The sequence below is a fragment of the Camelus ferus genome, chromosome 20 (assembly GCF_009834535.1).
Source record: "Camelus ferus isolate YT-003-E chromosome 20, BCGSAC_Cfer_1.0, whole genome shotgun sequence".
Classification (NCBI taxonomy): domain Eukaryota; kingdom Metazoa; phylum Chordata; class Mammalia; order Artiodactyla; family Camelidae; genus Camelus; species Camelus ferus.
In genome coordinates, this window is record NC_045715.1 from 14,219,706 (window position 1) to 14,241,845 (window position 22,140).

The window sequence follows — 22,140 nt, forward strand, 5'->3', positions numbered from 1 at the left end:
TATAAAAGATGGTTTCTAACACATTAAACCTTTATGGTTACTCTGAAAATTCAAGTGTACCATTTCTTTAAGCTGCACAGAAGGCTGACTGTGATGGGTAAAAATCGTGGACTGAGATATATGGGGAGCTGTGTTGAAATACTACTTGGTTCTACTGCTGACTGTCATGTTTAACAACCCACCCAACCTCACTGATTTTCCGTTTCCTGGTTTGTGAATTGTATGACATGGAAGGTCCTTTCAGCTCTGAAATTCTAGGAGTGTTGGAATCTGCAAAATAAAAGTGAGTTTCAGAGCCTGTCATTAGAATGAGATGTTGACATTTTGGACAGTGATCTCTAGCAAAAGTTATTATAATGTGACTAGTTTTTTCTCAACACCCTAATCTCCATGTGCCAGATTTTACTTTTTCTTTCTTGGTGCCTCCCTACTTACAAAATGAAGTTGAAGATGTTGGTGACATACCATGCAGTTTTCCTTCATACGTCTCTGTATTCTCCAGTGAGGAGGGTCTTGAATAAAGCACAGTTCTCAGACTCCTTTGCCTTTACTCCACCCCGTGGTAATGCTGCCCTGGGTGCTGATTTGATAGGCAGCGTACTTCCCAGTGTTGCATAAGAATTTGGTGCTTCTCTGAAGCAATTTTCATTTTTACCCTGGAGCGTGCTTGAGACAGGCAGTTTTCGTCTTGGTTGGTGACTGAGATTGCTGGGGGGCAGTGATTCTCAAGGGTGTTTGCTGGGAGAGGATTCCTAGCCAGGGTGGGGAAATGGCAGGGTGGTTTACCAGACCCTGGGGGTTGGAGATTCTGCCATGTGGCCCCTCACCTAGAATCACTGCATTGTGAGCCCCTGTTACAGCAGTACGGATCGTATCACTCGTATGTCCTGGGGGTGGTAACACAGCCACGGCTCTCCAGGTGCTTAGACTTACCCAGGATCATCCTGGGACACTGCTTACACCTTCTTTCTCCTCCCTCATGTTCGAGAAATTGGAGCAGAATGCAAGTGAGTAATTTAATAGGGGTGACCTTGAATCTACTTTACCTTATATATTTAAAAAATCATTCGCAAATCTGATTACCATTATCAATGCAATTATTTGTGACCTATTTCCTAGCCCTCCAGAGGTTTAAAAATAAATGGGATCTGACTTTAACTTGGAGTGTTGGAAAGTTTAAAAAATCTCCTTGCCATCTTGCTTTGAGAAACTTCATTAGCACTATAGGTCTTGATAGGATTACAGTTGCATTAATTATAGTAGCATCTGTAATTAACTTGTCTCGCTCTTCGTAGCTTACCCTTTCGTGTACATTAATTCATTTGTACTCCGCAGGAACCCTGGCATTGCTGATTACACAGCTAGGCAGCCATGCCCTGTAATTTGAAACCTAGTCTTCTAATCTCAAGTTCTTTGCTTGCTGTTAAGCTGCTTACCTTGAATGCAGGGAAGTAAGAAAGTGAGACCCTGTATTGTTACCTCCATCCCCCGTGCCTGTTGACTAAGGTCACGGCTCACCCATTTCTAGTTCCCTGAAATATGAAATATCCTGACTTACACATTTTCTTCCTGCACATTTCTTGTTTCCTCCTGCATCTCTTTCTCCCTCTCCTCCTTCTCAGTTTTACTTCCTGTTTTATTTCGTGCCCACAGGAAAAAAAAAATTCTTTGTAAGTTGTTAATAAAGATTTGTTTTATTTTTAAAAATTCTGAAAGAATATTTTAGTCTTACTGTGCTATACTAGTGCTTAATTTAGGAAAGGAGTGAGTAAAAGTGTTCCTTAACCATAAGCAAACCAGTAAAAAGGTAATTTAACCAATACAAAGCTAAAGAGATTCTGCAGAGAATGTTGTGTGTTTTTTAAGGGTAATTTTGGAAGGTTTTGAAGTGAAACAGACTTTATACAGGTTTTTACTGTCATGATTAGGTCAAGAAAATCCATAGTTTTTCCAGGATATCCCTGGGTTTTTAAATTCTAGTTTTGTGTTTAGGCCAGGTAAGCACTGAAGCTGTAACAGGGAAGATTTCAGTGTAGATAACTTTGAGTCTTTAACATTTCATATTCAGCATTAATTATAACTTCTTAAAATCAAGTTTTAAAAATAGTATTTGACCAGCCTTTTGATGAGAATAAGAAGGCATCTCAAGCTCACATAATTTCCACCTCATAAACTATGTTTAGAAACATTTGATTTTGAAGGTGTGGTTTTTTTTTTTTTTTCCCACAGTGGGCCTCCTTGAGGTCAAATCTTTTTTTTTTTTTAAATTGAGTTATAGTCAGTTTACAATGTTGTGTCAAATTCCAGTGTAGAGCACAGTTTTTCAGTTATACATGAACATACATATATTCATTGTCACATTTTTTTTCGCTGTGAGCTACCACAAGATCTTGTATATATTTCCCTGTGCTAATAAAATCTTTTCAGTGGAATCTGGTTTTAACGATAAGCGGTTTTAAGAAGTGGAAAATGACCAGCAAGCAGGAATTGTAGCAAAGAACTATGCTTGCTGTGTTAGTAGTATTGTGTCCAAGTGTCCGGTGAAATCTAGATTGTCGTGTTCATAAATTGTATCTTGCTCAGCCTCCCACACTGTAGTGTCACCTCTCTTTGAAGCCTTTCCTCATTTTTTCTGGGAAAGTTGACCACTCTCTCATGGTGTCCCACTGTCCCTAGAAACACTAATCAGACCATCTCTGACACTTCATCCCAGTGGTTTGTTCACAAGTTTGTTTTCCTCAACACCTTAAATCTCTTTAAATCAGTGTGGTAACTCAAGACAGAATAGATTTTGTGTGTGTGTGTGGGGGTGTATTTGGAGAGTCATTATGTTGTATTTAAATATTGATAAAATAATATTTCATACATACTTCATTTTTTAAGCTCATCTATAGGATGTTGGAACTTTTGAGTTACGCATTTGCATTGTTGTATTGTGTTGTGATATAAAATGTACATCTTCTTTTTCTTTACATTTCTACAGTTATTTCATTGTCCCCATGTCTATAAAGGGCAGTGATAGTGGCTGTCACAAGGGGTGGAGGAGCAAGAGTGTGAATTTAAAGCCAGGACATAAGCACCAGATGCCCTCTTCCCTGACTTCTCTTTTAGATTGCCTTTCTGCTGCCCACAGCCCAGGTGTGTGTACCTCTGTTTGGAGATGGATAGACAGGCATTTTTAAGATCTATAGATGGGACAGCTCTCCATCTCTCTCTGCTTCCCACCTCTCCTCTGTCACACTTTATAATGACTTGAATAACAGCAGGAGGAACTTGACATATTCATTCATGATGGGAGGTAGGAATTTGAGCTTCAGTTTCTAAAAGTTAAATGTGACTCACAAGTTCCTTGTTCTTGTATTTTACTGTTCTCATTTTCTGGGAGCTTGAATGCCAGCTATTGTAAGGACTGTTATCTCTGCTTCCGTCACCTGGTGCAGTTTAATGTTGGGAATACAGTTTGGAGTCTGAGCGGTGATTAAGCTCTTGCACTGCTGCCATGGATGCTTTACTTACCGACACTGCAGCACTGAGTAGCTTTATTGGTGGAAACATTAAAGCCTTGAGGCTACTGAAATTTAGAATTCAGGAGATCCTATTGTAGCAAGACAGCCAATGAACTGAGTTCTTTTAAGGGTCAGTTCTTATGTGGAGTTACTGACAGGGGAGTGCTTTGACTGTTGAATGCTTTGACGTACACTTTGATATTTTAAAATACTACTTTTTATTGAACTGTAGTTGATTTACAGTGTTAGTTTCAGGTGTACAGCAAAGCGATTCAGTTATACATATACATATGTATACACATATGTTTTCAGAATCTTTTCCTTTATTGATTATTACAAGGTATTGAATATAGTTTCCTGTGCTTTATAGTAGGTCCCTGTTTTTTGTTCATTTTATATATAGTAGGGTGTACAATTGATTTAGATTGTGAAAAATAAGTTGGCACCACACAAATCTCCTCTTACTATTATAAAAGGTATATTTGCTTGCAAAAGATGTAATTAAATCTAAAATTAAATGTTTCTGGTAATTGGCTTCCAGAAGGTGTCTCCATTAATGTAAGAAGACATCTTGCTTATGAGGATTATTCCTTATGTGTATTCTTTGTTTAGTATGATTACCAATACTGCTGTGCAAATAGAAGAAAAAATTGCCTCAGAACATTCCATTCCAACGTGTTTTCATCCTTTTATCTTCTATAGTTCTGGATCATGCATACATTTCAGATCATTTTAATTATAGTGTAGATACTTTTTATCGTGCAGCAAGAGTTTTTTTTTTTTAACATTTGTTTTATTGAGTAATAGTCATTTCAGCAAGAGTTTTGTTATTAAATAATCCTCAAACTTTTGGGAGATTTAAATTTTGTAGTATGACCTTATCTTAGCTTTCTCTCTAAGCCCTGCTGGTAACTTCAGTACCTTAGAAGGTTCTTACAACATCTTGATTCACACCTTGAATTCTGTCTTTTTGGACAGTTTATTCTTATCATTCTGCTCTTACTTTAATATCTTTTTCTAGGTGTCATTGTTCAATAAACATTTGAACTCTTCATACTTGCTGAAATCTTAGTAGCTAAAATTGACGCTTGCATTGTGGTCATTTTGTCTTTTTGAGTCAGTTCTAGGATTTCGCATAAAGTTTTCCCACCTAGGCATGTGACACAGCTGCTTCTTTGATTTGACCCAACTTCTTTGTTTTAATTTGCTTTCTTCTTTCAAAATGAAAATATTTAGAGGGGAAGTTACTTACGAGTGAGTATTAGAGAATGCTTGCTTTCTTGAGAGGAACCTGTGTATGAGGAATGCCATTGAATGGAGTAGAGAGAAACTTGGCTGAATTTTTGGTTTTCTTTGTAATTAAGTAGTTAAAACGCCTGTGAAGGATATGTCAAGGAACAACTCCAAGCATTTTGTAGAAAAACTGAGTAAATTAACATCACTTTCTAATGTTCTGAAACAGTATTCAAATTGATGTGACTAAATTTACTTAAGTGAAAATTAATGTCTGCAGTGCAATTTACTCTTCTTTTTTTTTTCTTTTTGCTTGAATTTTCTGCCAGTCTTCTCTCACCCTCTGCCCCCAGTATCGTGTTGAATTGCTTTACTAGGCAGTTTTCCAGCAGGCCGACCCAGAGTTGAGGTCTTGTGAATGTCTGTTAATAGGACTGAATTTGTGTGAAGTGAGCAGTTAGTAAGAGATGGAAAAAAAAACCTTGGCCTGAGGCCTCTGGTGGTGGTGGAGGTGGGTGGTCACATATTAAGGAAGTAGTGAATGGCCTTTAAAATTACGTGGGATGAATGAAGTATTGAAGGACGGTCTGGCTGTTTATAGAGCCTTTAGAAGAAAAAGAAATTAAAGGGAAGAGAAATAAACAATTGGCGTCCAAGTTGCTGAATTACTGTTGCTTCTGTAATGTGTCATGATATTCTAAAGCTAATTTGTACAACCCATTTTAGCTTTGAGAACCAGAGGGGGAAGGATTGGTTTCTATGTAGACATATAATTTAATTAATATATATTTTGTAGGTGGGCCTTTTTTCGTCACCCAATTTATATATACATACAATTTAAAAAATATATACGTATATGCTTATATTCCAGAGGTTGGTTCTTTTTGCTTGTGAATGACCATTCTAATTGGCTTTCTGACATGTTGACAGACTAGGCTTTCTATAATGTTTGGGTGGGATGTTTTTCCTCAGCTCAAATAATATTCAACACAATTGGCACTGTGGGATTTGGAAAAGATTTTTGCTCTTAAAGATCATAAACAACATTGAATATTGATTCAATGAATATAGCAATTATTGTATAAAAACATGCCTTTTTCCATAGAGGTTGTTCAGTATTGTGAATTCACAAATGTGCATATAATAGTGAACTATATAAAGCAAACTAGCTTTTGGTTCAATATTTTGTAATATACAGTAATTTTAGCTAATAAAATGGTTAGTAACATTCTTTAGTGGATTAGAACACATGTAAAAACCAGCACGGAGTCAGGGGTTTGTAACTGATTTATAAATAACTGCTGAAAGCCTCAGGCTTAAAATTAAATTTGGTTTTAACAGGACTGAATTTTATGTGACACTTGTAACAACGTAGAAAGATGTTTATTAAAGATGGTTAAGAAACCCACTGAGACATATTTGACCATTATTTAGAGGAGATGAAATGTGAATTTACATTGAAAATGGGAAAGATAAAAGATCTTGGATGTAGAACATTTGATTACGTCCCGTTCTATGAATAGAGCACTCTTATTTTTTCGGCCTTGTATTAAAATCACATATCTCTATTTCAATCACTAACGTCTTTGTTGCCGTCTTCTCAGTGGTCTCATGTTATTACCAGTTGATCTGGTCACACGAAGCATTGTCGTTCCCATCTGTTCCTTTTGTTACTTCCTCCTTTAATTTCTTATTCCATGGGATTGAAATGATGTAAAAACTGGTATTTTCAGTCTTCTTTTCTTTCCAACTCTGTTGTCCTAATTTCTTCCTCCTTTTCTCTTCAGTCTAGCCACACGGGGTGATGAAGTTTGCACTGTCACAAAATAAATAGGCCCTCGTTGAGCAGCCATTGTTTTTCCATTGCAGCACAAGGCATCAGTGGCTACCTGAGGGGGCTGAACAGAGAAGTGGTGTGTTAGTGTCTAATGGTGCTCCTTGCTTCTTGGTCCCTTCATAAGTAGAGCATGTTCATTTTCAGTATAAATCAGCTACAGAGTTTTTCTTTTTCCCTTTCACATGTTGCCCTCAGCTTATATCCTGTTCCTGAGTCCTCATTTCTTCTCCTTTTCCTCCCAAAGACGTACCTTCTTTAAGACATCTCCTTCAGTTTTATTCTTTATTCGGTCAAATAGCAATTGGTTTTAGATGGTCATAATACTGATAACTGCATACATAATGGGTAATGATTTGGAGTAAATGTTTTTATTCCATGGTCCATAGATTTAAGGGGTTAATTCAAAGCAGCAATTTTGTTTGTAAAAGGGTTTTTAAAAGAGATGGTATATAACAAAAGTTTTATTCTGCTAGTCTGCTTTTTAAAAAAATAGTTGTTATGTGGTTGAATTTCCTTCCTTTTATCTTTGGCCAGATATAATGAGAGACTTTTCTGTTACTTCCTATATTGTTTTTAGTGTAGTACATTTTTTCAATTAAAAAAACCAGACTATTGTTAGGTCTGCCCTGCCTCCCTTTAATGAATCATTGGATTGGAAAATAACTCATTATATCATCGGGCAGAGATACGTTCCTTTATTTGCATGTAGATGGTGAAGATGAATAATTTATCAGATGTTATTAGTACAGGCTGCATATTACTGAAGTCTCAGCAGGATATAATGAAATTTGTCTCAGGCTAGTATGAAAATAGCATGCCTTTGCGCAGTCATTACTGAACTTTTGGCATCTCTTAGAGAACAGTTATGTTATCATGACAATCTTGCTCACCTCTTCATTAACTGGACTTGTGATGGAGGAGTTCAGCTTATCTCGAAAATCTGTGAAATCTGGTATGCCAAATGCTTGCTTTGGTCTAGCTATGTTTCTCCATCAGAGCAAGAATTTTCAGAATGAATGAAGTACTTAAAGTCTCTTATTAAAGCGATTAGTGCAAAAAGGCTATGACTGATGGTTTTGTTACTCTTGGTCCTGAAAAGCTGTCTGTACAGGAGATGTTTAACCAATGTATCTCTGTGAAATGAAGGGTGATGAAACATACATATGATTGCTTAGAATCTTAAATCTCTACTAAGTAGGTATTTGAAGTTATTTTAAATAATTGCTTTTAAAAAGTGGGTTTTGACTTGCTTGGGGTACAGTTGTGTGAGAAGGTCAACAAATCTCCTCGCAGGCAACAATAAAGCTGGACAGATGGTCAAAAACCAGTCATCCTGGCACTCTGGAAATTGACTAAAAGCAGTCAGCAAACTGAGAAGTGTTTATTTGTGAAAATAGCTGAGCTTTGGGTGAGAACAGTGTGAGTTGTGGTGTTTGTGCCTGGGGCTACTCCCATTTTCCTTCCTCAGCTCTGTGGGCAAGGTTGTTCAACCAGGGTAGAGGCAGGCTGTGAGACGCGGTGGCCTCACCGCTGCTCCCATGGAGGCTCATTTGATTTGGAGAATTGTTAGTTAACGTGGAGATTTTTATGGCAAGTGACCAGGAGTGGTGGGTTGGGAGAGTAGGAGCTGGAGTGTCTCTGGCTCAACCCACTTGAAGTTGTAGGCTTTTTTGGCACAAGTAATAGACAGCCAGACCAGCAACAGATTTAGCAGGACTTCTGGAAGGTTAGTCAGAGAGAGGATGCTTGATAAGTCTTTGAAAACTGTATGTTGCCTGGAGGTTGTGCACATGCACAGCAGGGACTGGAGTGGGCCCAGGCCACCTGCACTTACTCGCCTGCTAGAGGCTGCACGCACATCCTGAGAAGGTGGGAGGACCTGAGCAAGCCCAGGAGAAAGTAAAAGATGGGGCAGACTTGAAAAGGCCCTAACCTTGGATGCTCTCAGTTCAAAAATAGATCCATCAGCACACAGTAGGAATCTTACTGGCTTAAGGTGTTTAAGTCCCTGGCTTAACAAAAAGCTATTCAGATGCATAATTGACTGCTGGGAAGTTATGCTTGGGAGGGAAAAAAGACAAACTCAAAAGGGAGATCAATGACTATTCATTGTGGACAGGCTTAGACTTAATAGACACAGACATAGATTTAATAGATTTAGCCAGGTAAGTACTAAACAAAGACAGCAGTAACCTTTGGGGGATAAACCTGAATTGAGAGTTTCTATAATATATTACCTAAAATTTCCAGTATTCAAGTGAAATATTGTGATACATACAAAGAAACTGAGTATAACCATATTTTGGGGAAAAAAAGCAGGATAGATTGTGAGTTGCCAGAATTGTTGGTTTAGCAGACAAAGACTTCAAAGAACTAAGTGAAACCATGTCAGAAGCATGTAAGGAAAGGATGGTGACAGTGACTTGAATACAGAATCACAAAAAGACAGAAATTATTAAAAAAGAATCCGTAGGAGATCTGGAGTTGCAAAGCACAGTAACTGAAATGAAACATTCAGTTAAATGCTCAACTGCTGGTTTGAGACGGCTGAAGGGAAAAGTGCAGTAAATCTGTGGCTAGACCAAGAGAAATTATCCAACTAGGACAGAACATTGAAAAGGGCCTCCGAGGCCTCTGGGACAACATCTGGCGCACCAGCAAGTGCGCCATGGGAGTCGCAGGAAGAAGGTGCAGTAAACAGCAGCAACTACAACAGCAGCCTTGACCAGCGCTGCGTGAAAGCGTCCCAAACTCGGTGAAGACCATTACTTTTGGATCCAAAAACCTAATGAATCCCATGTAGGAAAATCGTAGAGATCTTCGATTAAGTGGATAACGCTTAACAGTGTTAGGGAGAGCAGTTTGCTTTACTCAGTCTGCTGATTCAAATGTCAGTCTCATCCAGAAACACCATCACAGACACACCAAAATAATGTGTAGCTGAATGTCTGGGCACCCTGTGGCACAGTCAAGTTTACACGTAAAATTAGGCATCATGATATTTTACTAAACAGGAATCTAGTTGGCTTATAATCACATGAAAAAGTGCTCAATACTATTAGTTGTTATGGAATGCATATTCAATCATACGACAATGATAAACCCATTAGAATAGCTGTTGTCAGAAGTTACAGTATGTGGTCTTGGTGATGATGTGAGGAAATGCAAACCCTCATACATTGCTGGTAGGATGTAAAATGGTAGCACTACTTCAGAAACACAGTTGTTTCTTATAAAGTTAAATATAAGTTTAACACATGACCCAGCGAATCTGTTGCCAGGAAGCCATCCAAGAGAAATGAACACATATGTCTGCATGGAGACCTATATTCAGATGTTCGTAAAAGCATTATTATGATAGATATTAATTGGAAACAATCTAGATGTTCATTAGCTGGTTGACAGATTAACAAAATGCAACATATTTGGTGTGGGAGCAGGGACAGACTATGAATAAGCTTAAGGGAATTTGGGGAGGTGATGGAAATGTTCTAAAACTGGGTTATAATGATTGTACACCTGTTTAAGTTTGTTTAAAATCATTGAATTATGTACTTACAGTACATGAGTTGAATAGGAAGTACCTCAGTAAAGTTATTAAAGTGATATGTGTGTAAGAGCAAGTGGCAAAGTAAATGAGGAAAATAATTGGGGAATTTGAAGGGGATGGGGCTCTTTGTACTATTCTTCCACCTTTTCTACAGCTCTGCAGTTAATTCAGGATTTTCGTGAATCTTAGAAGTGGTTTGATTTTCTTCTGTAATGTTTTAAAAAAAAATAAGTTTAAAAACTTTGTTCTTAAAAATCCAACCCTGAGGTGTCATTTTCTCTCAGCCTTTTTGTTCTTCTTTGATTGACAGTTTGCTTTGAGCAGGTAACCTGCTTTTGCCATTGGCCTGCAGGCCCAGTGCCCAGGTGAACCCTTCCTGCTACATATGCGTATCTGGTCCATGCTAGGGAGCATTCCTAGCTGGTGGAATGACATTCTGAGGATCTGTGTCTGTTTCTCTCAACTGTGTAGCAGGAATGTGCAAATATTATAAACGAAGTATTTCTGACTGTAGGACTCGAACACAGCTGCTTTTCCCTTTGGTAGTATGTCTTAGGTTCAGTGATCACATCTTCTCTCAGTTGTTTTTATTTATTTTCGTAAAAGAAAAAGTTAAATGTAAATATTAACACATTTTTTGGAAAGCAATAAATTAAAGTGAAGTTATGTGACTCATGCTAATGTATATTTATATGCTTTAATTGAAGGTCACTCCGTGAGACTGCTGGGTCAGAAAAAGGATAATGGAAAACGGCTGGGGGGAGCACGATTAGATTTGCCAAAGATTCGAAAGAATCCGCTGATAGAGATCATTTCCATCAATACTGGGTAAGCTTCTCTCTAACTTACCCTTTCATATAGTCCATGAATTCTGCTTTTCTTCCTGGCCATGTGACAGAAAAGTAGTTGAACGTTTCTGTGGGAAAGAAAAATCAGAAAGCTCTGAAGCTCATGAATATCGTTCCCTATGAGATGTTCCTTTTATGCAGTTACACTTAGATTTGCAGCAAAGGTTAAATCTTTAACATTATTCTACTTTCTCCTTTTTGGTGATAAACATGGATTTTATTTGCTATGCCTTTGGTTAAAATCTTTTTAAGAAGAGTATTTCATTCTGTGAAATGGTTAATACACCCATCATTTTTGACTGTTTTTTTCAATAGTAAATGTTGTCCAAGATGCTAACTATGTTTTGATGATAAACTATCTGAAATGCATATTTTAAAATGTTACTTTTATAAGCCTGAAACTGAAAATAAGCTTTATGACTGAATTATCATGTACTCTTAATTGCCATGTTAGTCTGAAGTTCTGCCTGACTGCAGCGCTTGGTGTAATTAGTCATACTTGGTTTTATTTGCATTTATTGAATTTAGTTCCTTTCAATTATGGCTCCATCTGAAAAGTTACTTACTTCACACTTTAGTCTAGATCATCATAGTCTGGAAGTTTGATGAGCCAAGGCCTTCTACTCCTTAAACCTCAGGGAGTCCCCTCTGTTCATGCAGCTGCCTTACATTTCGCACAGATTTAAAGCCTTCGTGCCCCTTTTTTATTTTATCTTCCTTCCCTCTTTGTAAAAATTGCTCTCCTTCTGCCCTGTCCTTTCTTCTTGCTGTTTCCCACTGAGATCAGGTGAACATCTCTTTCCTGCTCCGGCATCTTTCTGCCTCTCTCCAAGCCAGGGCCTTCCCCTCCCCCTGTGCGCCTGTGGCTGAGCTGTCGCTGTTCCCCTTTTCTCCTGTCTCACTGCCTTCTGGGCGAGCCTTCACGCTGCCGTCAGAGACTGGGGACAGTTGAAGAAGACATTTGCTTTTCCCCTAAAAGCCCTTGGGGACTTTCAGTTGACTTGGTGAACTTGTCCAGGACCAACGTCTGGCCTTCAATGTTGAAGATTCAGAAACCTGGACCCATTAGGCTCAGAGACTAGTGAGTGAGTCAGAATTGAATAGTGAGATGTGGAGTTGTCACACTGACTGACAAATCTGATACACTCTCTCGAGCCTGAGCCAGGTCATACATGTCGGGCTGTTGGCTGGTCCCTCTGTCTCTGTTTCTCTTCTCCTTCCTTCACATACTGCATTGTTGTTGACTCCTGAATTCCTGTAGAAAACTGCAGCGTCCCTGCATTTCCTCTCCTCCCTATTGGCCTCATTTTCCTCGCTAATATTCCTCACTGTTGAAACAGACATAGGTCCATTTATGTTGTAACTGCCCACCTCCCCTCACTGGCATGTAGTAAGCTCCATGAGTGTAGGGAAATGACTCTCTTGTTTTGCATTGTATCCTTAGTACACAGAAAAATGTACACAGTAGGGATTTAATAAATGTTCACTTAGTGATTGAATCAAATCATTGGGTTATGTAATTTGAAAGTTTGATGGGATCACGTTAAACTCTCATCACAGTACAGATTGCCTTGCCAGATTGGACGGTAATACTTGGAGTTTGGCTAAGCACACTTTCTCTTGAACAGTGTCTTTTGAAGAGCAACGTCAAAATGTTTCTGAGATTCTTTTTTTTTTTTAATGCAGGACTGATCAACTCCTTTTTGGATGGGCACATTCCTTTAAGTATGTTAATAGTATGTTAATATTTTAGGGCCTGTCAAACTCTATTATATGAGAATCCACCATGTTAGGATCAAGGTGACTTTGCAGCTACTTTCGAGCTATTGAATGTCAGTTTTCAAAGATGCTTTATTTTTCCAGCCTTTGTACTTCTCCATTTTGTCACTCTACACCCACACTCCACTATTCAGACAAACTGAACTACTTGAAGTTCTCAGGCTCAGATCAAGGTCCTTCTCTGTCTCAACCACAGGCCTCTCTGCGTGCCGTAAGGGTCCCCTTGCGTCTTAACGTTTCTCCACTCACTTGGGGGGTAATCCTGCCTGACACAGGTGTGTGCCCCATTCTTTGGCTGGCTACTTGTTCCTGCCCCATCCCTCCTTCCCATGTGCATCTACAAACTTCCCTATTTACTTGATTATCTCAGAACGTGTAGTTTATATTTTCCACTAAGTTGTAAGCTTTGTTGTTTCTGAAAGTACTTTAAAGCTATGACTGATTTATTTTGCCATACATTTCTCAAAATTTGCCTTTGGTAGCCATTTTAAATGGACTTTAAATTTAAAAAGCATGAGGCTAAAAATTTTCACGTGCATTTGAATTTTTCTCCTCTTAAAATGAGGCTCTAGACTTTTAAAAGCTCACTGGATATTTCCTTTCACTCTCATCCTCTCACATCTTTCATTTTACAGTGAAGAATTGCCCCTTAGTGAGTCAGTGAACAAGTATTCTTTTGCTATGAAGAGAATTCAGTCCATTCCATAGCTCATTGAGATAAGAGTTTCTGAACTTCTCTGACTACTGATCATTTTCCTGAATTCGCTGGAGCCTTATCACTTGTTCTCAGATGAAAGTATCTCCATGAGTGTTGGTTGGCAATATCACTCTTAACATCTTTACCTTGGATTTTATTTTTTTAATCGCCTGCAGAGCTCATTGTTTTTTTCATTTACGTTTAAATGTTTTAAAAGAGTTCTACTGATAGCTTTCTTTTGAGTGAAAAGTATCATCCCCATCAAAATCTTTCAACTTTTCAGTTTTATCTCTTTCAAATGAAATATAGATATATATGTTTCATATAAATTTTTTGTTTATCATTTAGGAAAAGGATCCCATTTTCAGCAAATCTTATTACATGTATTGGTAAATTATCTAAGTTACTGTTAAACTATACAAAATTGTTATGCTTTTTTAAAAAATTTGCATCCTTTTTTCTTGAAGTATAGTCAGTATACAATTTTATGTCAGTTTCTGGTATATAGCATACTGTTTCAGTCGTACCTATACATACATATATTTGTTTTCATATTCCTTTTGATTATAGGTTACTGTAAGATATTGAATTTACTTCCCTGTGCTCTACAGTAGAAACTTGTTTATCTATTTTATTTATTTATTATTCATATTTTATTTTATTATTGAAGTACAGTTTACAGTGTGTCAGTTTCTGGCGTACAGCATAATGTTTCAGTCATACATATTCATACATATATTCGTTTTCATACTCTTTTCCATTATAGGTTATTACAAGATATTGAATATAGTTCCCTGTGCTGTACAGAAGAAACTTACTGTTTATCTATTTTATATATAGTAGTTAGTATCTGCAAATCTCAAACTCCCAGTTTATCCCTTCCCAGCCCCCTTGCCTCCTGATAACCATAGGTTTGTTCTCTATGTCTGTGAGTCTGTTTCTGTTTTTTAGATAAGTTCAGTAGTGTCTTTGTTTTTCTTTTTTTAGATTCCACATATGAGCGATCTCATATGGTATTTTTCTTTCTCTTTCTGGCTTACTTCACTTAGAATAACAATCTCCAGGTCCATCTGTGTTGCTGCAAATGGCATTATTTTAATCTTTTTATGGCTGAGTAGTATTCCATTGTATAAATATAATCACAGCCTCTTTATCCAATCCTCTGTTAATGGACATTTAGGTTGTTTCCATGTCTTGGCTATTGTAAATAGTGCTTCTGTGAACATTGGGGTGCATATATCTTTTTGAATTACAATTTTCTCCAGGTAAATGCCCAGGAGTGGAATTGCTGGATCATATGGTAACTGTATTTTTAGTTTTTTGAAGAACCTCCCTACTGTCATCCATAATGGCTGTACCAATTTACATTCCCACCAGCAGTGTAAGAGGGTTCCTTTTTCTCCACACCCTCTCCAGCATTTATTATTTGTAGACTTTTTAATGATGGTGATACCTCATTGTAGTTTTGATTTGCATTTCTCTATTAATTAGCAACGTTGAGCATCTTTTCATGTCCTTGTTGGCTAAAAGTTGTTATGCTTTGTTACAGTTCTAACTTAAAATTTAAAAGGAATATATTATTCTCTTTAGCCAAGGGAGAAGTTGAAAATTTCTGGTCATGCTAGGTTGTGGATGAGCTAAGAGGACCACTTATTTGATCAAGGGTATGTAAGAGTACCTTTACTTCTTAAATAACATTTATCTTTTCTCTTTATACTCTGTCTTAATTTTATGTTCAAGTATTCATCTTACTTATTATGCTTATTGTATTGGATATTATAAATTTGGTCCACTTGGTGCCTTGTTACAATTTACGCTGTTCTTGTTTTTTGTTAGCCACCATTTGTCTAATATACGTCTTATGTCTGGACTATCTCTGTGGGTTAAGACTCCCTGTAGACATGAATAGGCACTTATTTTTCTAGTGGGAGGATAAGACAGCTATATGGACATGACTCTCAAATACAGTCGAGAATGAGGTTAATTGTTGCTAGTGTATCTCAAGTGCTTAATGTGTGCCAGACACAATTCTGGTAATTGTATATATTTTCCTGTATTTAATCCTCACAACTGCTTCATGAGATTTTTTAATAGATGAGGAAACTAAGTTATAGAGAGGCTAAGTGACTTCATGTTGTCCTCCAGCTAGTAAATGACTGAGCAAGTAGTATCTTGTGTGGTCGACAGGGAGGGGTCTGGTGGGAGCAGGATAATCTTTGCATTATAGTGACATTTGAAATGAAATTTCAGCATCTGTAGATCACTCACGTTTCTTGCTCATGTTTCCTGTAGCAGCTCAGCCAGGAAGGAATGAGAGCTTGATTGGTAGTTTTGGAAATATAGAAGCAAGGGTGGCAGAACTGTGTAATGGTTAAGAAGATGGGCTTTGGCATTCTCCAATGGATTTATTTGTAACCAGGGACTTGGTAGTTGCAGAGATTGGTTGGAGATAGAAATACAAGGCCAAAAAGAAGTCTTAGTTAGTGGAGGGGTGAGAGTGGAGGTCACTGAAGGTGATCAGTGCCTGTGTGTAGGAAATAGGAGGAGACAGAGGAATTATCTGTGAAATAGAATTAGTCAGAGGTGAAGGTTTTATGCATATGCAATGTAATAAGTATCCATTACTTAACATTTCTTAAGGAGAAATAATGCTTGGATAGGTGAACCATTTCGGAAGAGTGGGAAAACTGGAAACGTCGTTGGAAACTAGTAGGGATTGCCACAGGAGGATTACTCTTTGGAGGAGTTCGACTATTAAGTAAAAGAGGTGGTCTTTAGGGAATAGATTTTTCTGTCTGAGCTTATTTTGAGGCCGAGGAGTAAAGATTAGAACTCCATTGAAAGAAGAAACTGTTTAAACAGGATTATATACATAGTTAGAAAGTGTTGGAAAGAAAGAGATACTTCTATGCTTCCTTAGAGATAGAAGTAAAGGATGTAAGTTTAAGGTTTCTTAAAGGTCTTGACTGATGTAATTTAGAAAAAGCCATTTGGTTCCTCCACGCGGTCAGGCAGAACCGAGGGTGCGGTGCTCTGTGCCCTGTCCCTTTATGTCTGGGTTGATGTACTGTAGCCTCTTTGATGCCACTGACTTGAGATACAGGCAGTTTTCCATCAGAACATCCCCTGCCTTCTGGGATTTGTCAATTCTCTTCTTCCCCCTTTTCCTCTGTTTGGTGGTGGTGTTCACTTGGTATTCTAACCTATGTATTTTCTATAAACTGGAAGCTATATCTAATCTGAGATTCTCATTGAATATTTGGCCAGAAATAATCTAGTTTCTGATGTAAAGATAGGAAATTTAAAGATTCACACCAGATTGTTTAATCTTTTTCATTAAATTGGTAGAGTAAGGTCGTAGTTCTAAAGGACAGCAGAGTAGGAAATCTGTGGACATTGATGTAGAAAAATATCAACCAAGTGCTGTGGTCAGTGTAATAGGGAGTCAACATGTGCATTAAAGAAAGGAGCGAGCTGTTGAAAAGCGCAGTTTCTGTCAGGGGACCCCATTTGTGTGACTTGCCTTATTTTTTTCTAGGAGGGAGAATGGAGTGTGGAGACAGACAGAAGGTAATGTAGGGGACAAAATGTAAAATATCAGAAATTGGCCATAAAGAAAATCTGTGCTTTATTTTGCCTTCTCTGTCACTATTAAAGTAATCATTTTTGACAATCCCTTGGCAATTTTCGTTCTTCCAGAGCCAAGAGTTGGATGCTGCTTAGCAGTTCTGATACAAGTTATATCATTTTTCAGATACTGCTATCACATTATCCCTAGTTTGAAGGGATAATCCTCCCCTGGGCTAAACACATCTTAGAAAATACTGTCTGACCCTGTAATGCTTTACCGGTACTTTCTCTTTTAAAATTTATCTTGTCTTTCTTGTTACTTGCCATCTGTCAGACATAAAATAATGGTATACAGGAGCCTTTAAGGGGAATCTAATTTTCTTTGAGATTGCATACTTGAATTTATTATCACTTTTTAAAGTATCTGTTACTTTTTCCCCCTTGTAACATCTTAGCTTGGGGAAAACAAACTCACTCAGATGTTTTAAGATTTTTTTCTGTAATGTCCAGAATTTATCAGTCTCTATTCCAGTGCTAGGTGAATGAATGAAATAACAAGAATGCAAATTGGTTTCATAGAAGGTGCAGTTGTTTTCAGAGAAATATAGTTACTACTAATAACATGTTGTTATCTTTGTGGTCCTGATGATTAAAATATAAAATAGTTACTAACTAAACATAATCAAAATACATTGGAAAATGTAATTTTTATTTGCCTACCACACTACCAGGTATTGTGTTAGATACTATGACATATACAAAAACAAAGATTTCCCAAGTCAATGGGTAACTAACATAGACTGAAATAATCGAGAACATGCAGCTGTAAGCAGAGTTAATTATAGCTCCTGTATAGGGATGATTTGGGTCTTACTCTGTTCCGTACTCTGGGGAATGCTTTTGGGTCCCAGCACGACACTCTGCTAGAGGTGAGGGTGCACAGCAGTGCTTCCATAGGCCTCCGAGTTTAAGAGGTGTGAGATACACAGATACCCTCTTACCGCCCCTCTGTGAGATGCAGTGTCAGCCACACAGTAAAAAGGTTGATGAGCCTGGAATGTGGCACCAGCCTCTTGCAGAGAAGACGGTAGAGTTCATGGCACACTGTGGAGAGCTCGGCGACTGGGGGTTGGAGTCATAGACACTGTTACTCTCTAGCTGCGTGACTCAGAGAAACTGGGTAACCTCTAAGAGCCGATCTCTTTTTTAACGTGGACACATGCTACCTACCATATATGTAGCCTGGCATTATGGGCATTTTAGTAAGTGTTTTCCTTAGGATTGCTCCATCAGCCTTCTCCAAGGCCACTTCTCCCCTTCCTTCCTCTTCATCCTGTGTACTCTGGGCAGGAGAGCTACTGGTACTGGAACATAAAGTCAGGAGTTTATCTGATTCATCAACAGCTCCTCAATCTCCTGTTTCACTGGTTCAGTTTTAGGTGAATGTTTGACAAATAAACTTGCTCACAATATTTACTTTGAAAGTATTTTAGCATTTCGGTAACAGCGGTGTTACTTGAATGCAGAAAAAGCTTTCCAGCTGAGCTGGTATAGAATTCTCTTTACTTCTCTCTCAATATAGATGATTGTTTTGTGGAGAAAATATGTTAATTTGGACCATGAATGAAGCGGAACTTATCTCAAACAATTAAATGTGTGAAATTGAAGTGTTTATGGCAGTTTTGAACTTGTCACATTTTTACTTTTATTCCAGAACTAGTTGTCTTGAAATTTGTGGCTTTTTTTTTTGATATCTTTAATGAAATCCCCAAATACCTATTTTCTTTTAAATACTGTAAAAATAAAATTTTAATGTAATCTATTTTTAGTGTATATATACACTGTATTTGGGAAAGATCATTCATAAGAACAGTTGATGGCACTGTTGGTTCATACCTGTGAAGTGATTATCATCAAGTTGCAGAACTTTCAAATGCTAGTTTAATGAATGCCTTTAAATGAGTGACCCACTTGGAAATTTTAGGCAGCATTAGGATGGGGTTTTAATTTTAAATTTTCTAAATTCTTCTTTATGTAATTATATATAAAGAAAAGACTGGTTTTGAAAAGACATTTCAAATTCTAGCATGTTACAGGATATACCATTGCTCTAATTAAAAAGTATATCTTGCTGACCATTTTTCTGATAAAATTACTTAGTTTGAGGAAGATAGAATAACTTGGAATTTGAATAAAAAAAGCAAAAAATCTAAAGACACTCAAATTTAGACATATTAAAGAAACCTTAAAGTTAATTGAGTAGAATGGTTCACTTCAGGTCAGTTCATAGATTATATGGTGAGGATATACATTAGTTATAAGTACTCAGATGCTTTTTATCGTTTAGAAAGATTATTATTTTATTTCATATGTAAAAATCTTTTATGTTTGTTCTTTAAAAAAAAGTAAAGACCCTGTTTGTGGACATTTGTTCACTCAACATGATTTGATGCTTGTTAATAAGTGCAGAGGATTGAAAGATGTGTTCATTTGGTGTCTGCCCTTGAGAATCTCACAGGAGAGAGAGAGTAAGACAAGCATCAATGAAATGAAACAATGAAATCATAGCATTGTAAGTACAACAGTAAAGGAGTGAACAAAGTTATTCAGGAGGGGGATGGGCTGTGTGAGTGAGTTAGGAGTTTTCATAGCAGGTGGCTATTTAGACTGTCTGGCAGAGTTTATCTTACAGGTGAGTTCAAAGGCATTTTAAGGAGGTAGACCCCCTTCCCCCATCATGACCAGTGGTATTGAATTTTGAAAGGCCGTATCTTATACAGAGAATGATCAACAGATCATTGTGGTGGTGTTTTGAATAAGGGAATGAATGGCAGGAGAAAGGCTAGAAAGAGATAGTTTGAGATTGCTGGGGTTCACACTTGGCCTCATTGTTTTCTCATTTGCTGTGTGACATTGTACAAGTTATTCAGCCCCTCTGTTGGCCTCAATTTTCTCATCTGTAAAATGGTTAGAATAGTGTTGGGAGAATTTAAAGAGATTATCTGTTTAAAGTAATTAACATGATGCTTGGCACATAGTAACTGTTCAATATAATTATTATTAAGTTTGTTACTGTCAGAACTATACAGAGGACAAACTTCTGGCTTAATTAGATTTCAGTTTGCTTAAGACCACGGAGCAGTAAGTGGCAGAGTCATGACTTGAACCACATCATCTAACCAGTTCTTTTTCCAGTAAACCACAGAGTCGCTGGCTTCTAGCCCAGTATTCTATCCTTGCATTGAAACTGTATTTGTTTAGTTAGTTGAAAGCCAGTTAGAGCTAAAGTTTGATAGTGATCTAGGGGATAGCCTACTAAACCCCCCCAAAGAGGCTATAGGTCCCAGATTTTTACAAGAGAAATTTCTTATATTGTACTATTTTCTTATATTGTACTGTCTCAGATGCGTCTTAAGATGCATTAAGTTTGTCCAATGGAGTGGAATCTGAATTTCGTATTACGATGCTTAAAGGATAGGACTGCTGATTCATGCAGGTTTAGAGATGGTTGATTACTGTACCCTCCTGTCCTGTGGTCTTTTTTTTTTTTTCAAACCAGTCCTTGAGTTAGGATGCACGTGGAAGGGCGCAGCAGAAGTGGTTGAGTGGTTGTTTCCAAAGAGCTACCATCTGTCAATTTTCTTGTTGCTTCAAGGAAACTTGTTTTCAAGCCCTATCAGGAAGGGGGGAAAAACCTCAGAACTGTGTTGCCCAACTGAAATTAGGTATAATTGGAGGCACATGTGATTGTGGATGAAGGCCTGTCATGTCAGTTTTTGCACTACAAAAATAATATATATCTCATATTTATTTCTGAAACCACTTTGCTTTTCTTTTGCTACATCTCAGCATGGTAGCACCAGTTGTTTTATTTTTTCTAACCCTGACAAAGCAGAATGTTTTGTTTGGCTTTTTGAAAAGGCAGTAGTGCATATAGTTAAGACCTCATTTACTTTATCTGATGAGGTAGTCTCTGAGGAATGTCTTATTTTTCTGTAAATCCACGAAGGAAACTGGGTTTAAGGCAAGGTCATTTTTTAAAATCCTATTTTCTATTTTTAAACAACGTATGTAGCTCTGTGATTTGTGATGTGTATTTTTGTGGTTCTTTTTAGGTTGACCTTAACATAAATATTAATAGTGAGAGATAATAGGGATTTAGGAAGTTCTTTCTACCTTGTAAAGTACCTTTATGTACTGTTCCACTACTGCTCTCGAGAAAATCATAAACTGTCTGAGATGGTATTTTTATTCTGTTCTCCTGCTCCCCTGCTTCCCTTTTCCCATCTCTGTTTTTCTTCCCCGTGCCCCCCACATCTATATAAATTTATGAGAACAAGGTATGTACGGATGAATTTATTTATTTAGGACCAGTTGCCCTTTTGATTGGAAGCTATCCCCAAACAAGATTGGTGGTTGCCTGCTGTGTTCATTGGCTTGTTCATATATTCGTTTGTTTCTTCTTTACTCACTCACTCATTTATTCAGCAAACATTTACCTACTATCTATATATGTATAAGATACTCTGCTAAGTGCAGTAAAAATAATAATGCTTACCTAATTTATCACAACCCCCATGAGTCTTTTATCACTAGTGTAGTTTAGTTAACTGGTAAATGACTCTGTTTCAGTCTTCATGGAATATAATAATCATCCGGTTTTTAAAAGAATATGTGTGAGACTTAGAGTTATATACCTAGAAATGACCACAAATACAGAGAAAGAATAAAATAAGACTGATACTATATATGACACATGAAAATAGGCTTGTACAACAATAGTGTGCAGCTGGGGGCCCCCCTTTGGTAATTGATTGCTGCTGAGAATTCAGTCATCATTGCCACATATTGTTCTCACTGTGAACTTCAGGAAGCCCACCATCCTTTGAATGTTCATTCTGTGCCTATTCTGTTAAATTAATAAATACCTGATTTCACCTCCAAAGAATGGAATTATTAAGGTCCCTTTTTGCTTACTCCAACATCTTTCTCCTTATTTCTACCGTTAGGTTTATTTTTTCATTTTCCTGCCTTAATTCTCAATCACATGCAAAAATAAGAGGCAAAGCAATAACAATAAGACAAATACAATTCTGAAGTTTTTTTTACATTTTGAAACA

At 37.4% G+C, this 22,140-nt stretch overlaps 1 protein-coding gene across 7 annotated transcripts in view; it reads left to right on the forward strand.

Annotated features, from left to right (window-relative positions):
* CDKAL1 (CDK5 regulatory subunit associated protein 1 like 1) overlaps nucleotides 1–22,140 on the forward strand; it is a 721,376-nt gene that overhangs the window by 176,978 nt on the left and 522,258 nt on the right. For all 7 annotated transcript variants that reach the window (XR_004313468.1, XM_032462575.1, XM_014557197.2 and 4 more), the window contains one exon: nucleotides 10,834–10,954. Coding sequence is in view for 6 of the 7 variants with exons in the window: in XM_032462575.1 (XP_032318466.1) it covers nucleotides 10,834–10,954 (121 nt within the window). In the remaining variant the exon portion in view is untranslated. The remainder of the gene's footprint in view (nucleotides 1–10,833; nucleotides 10,955–22,140) is intronic.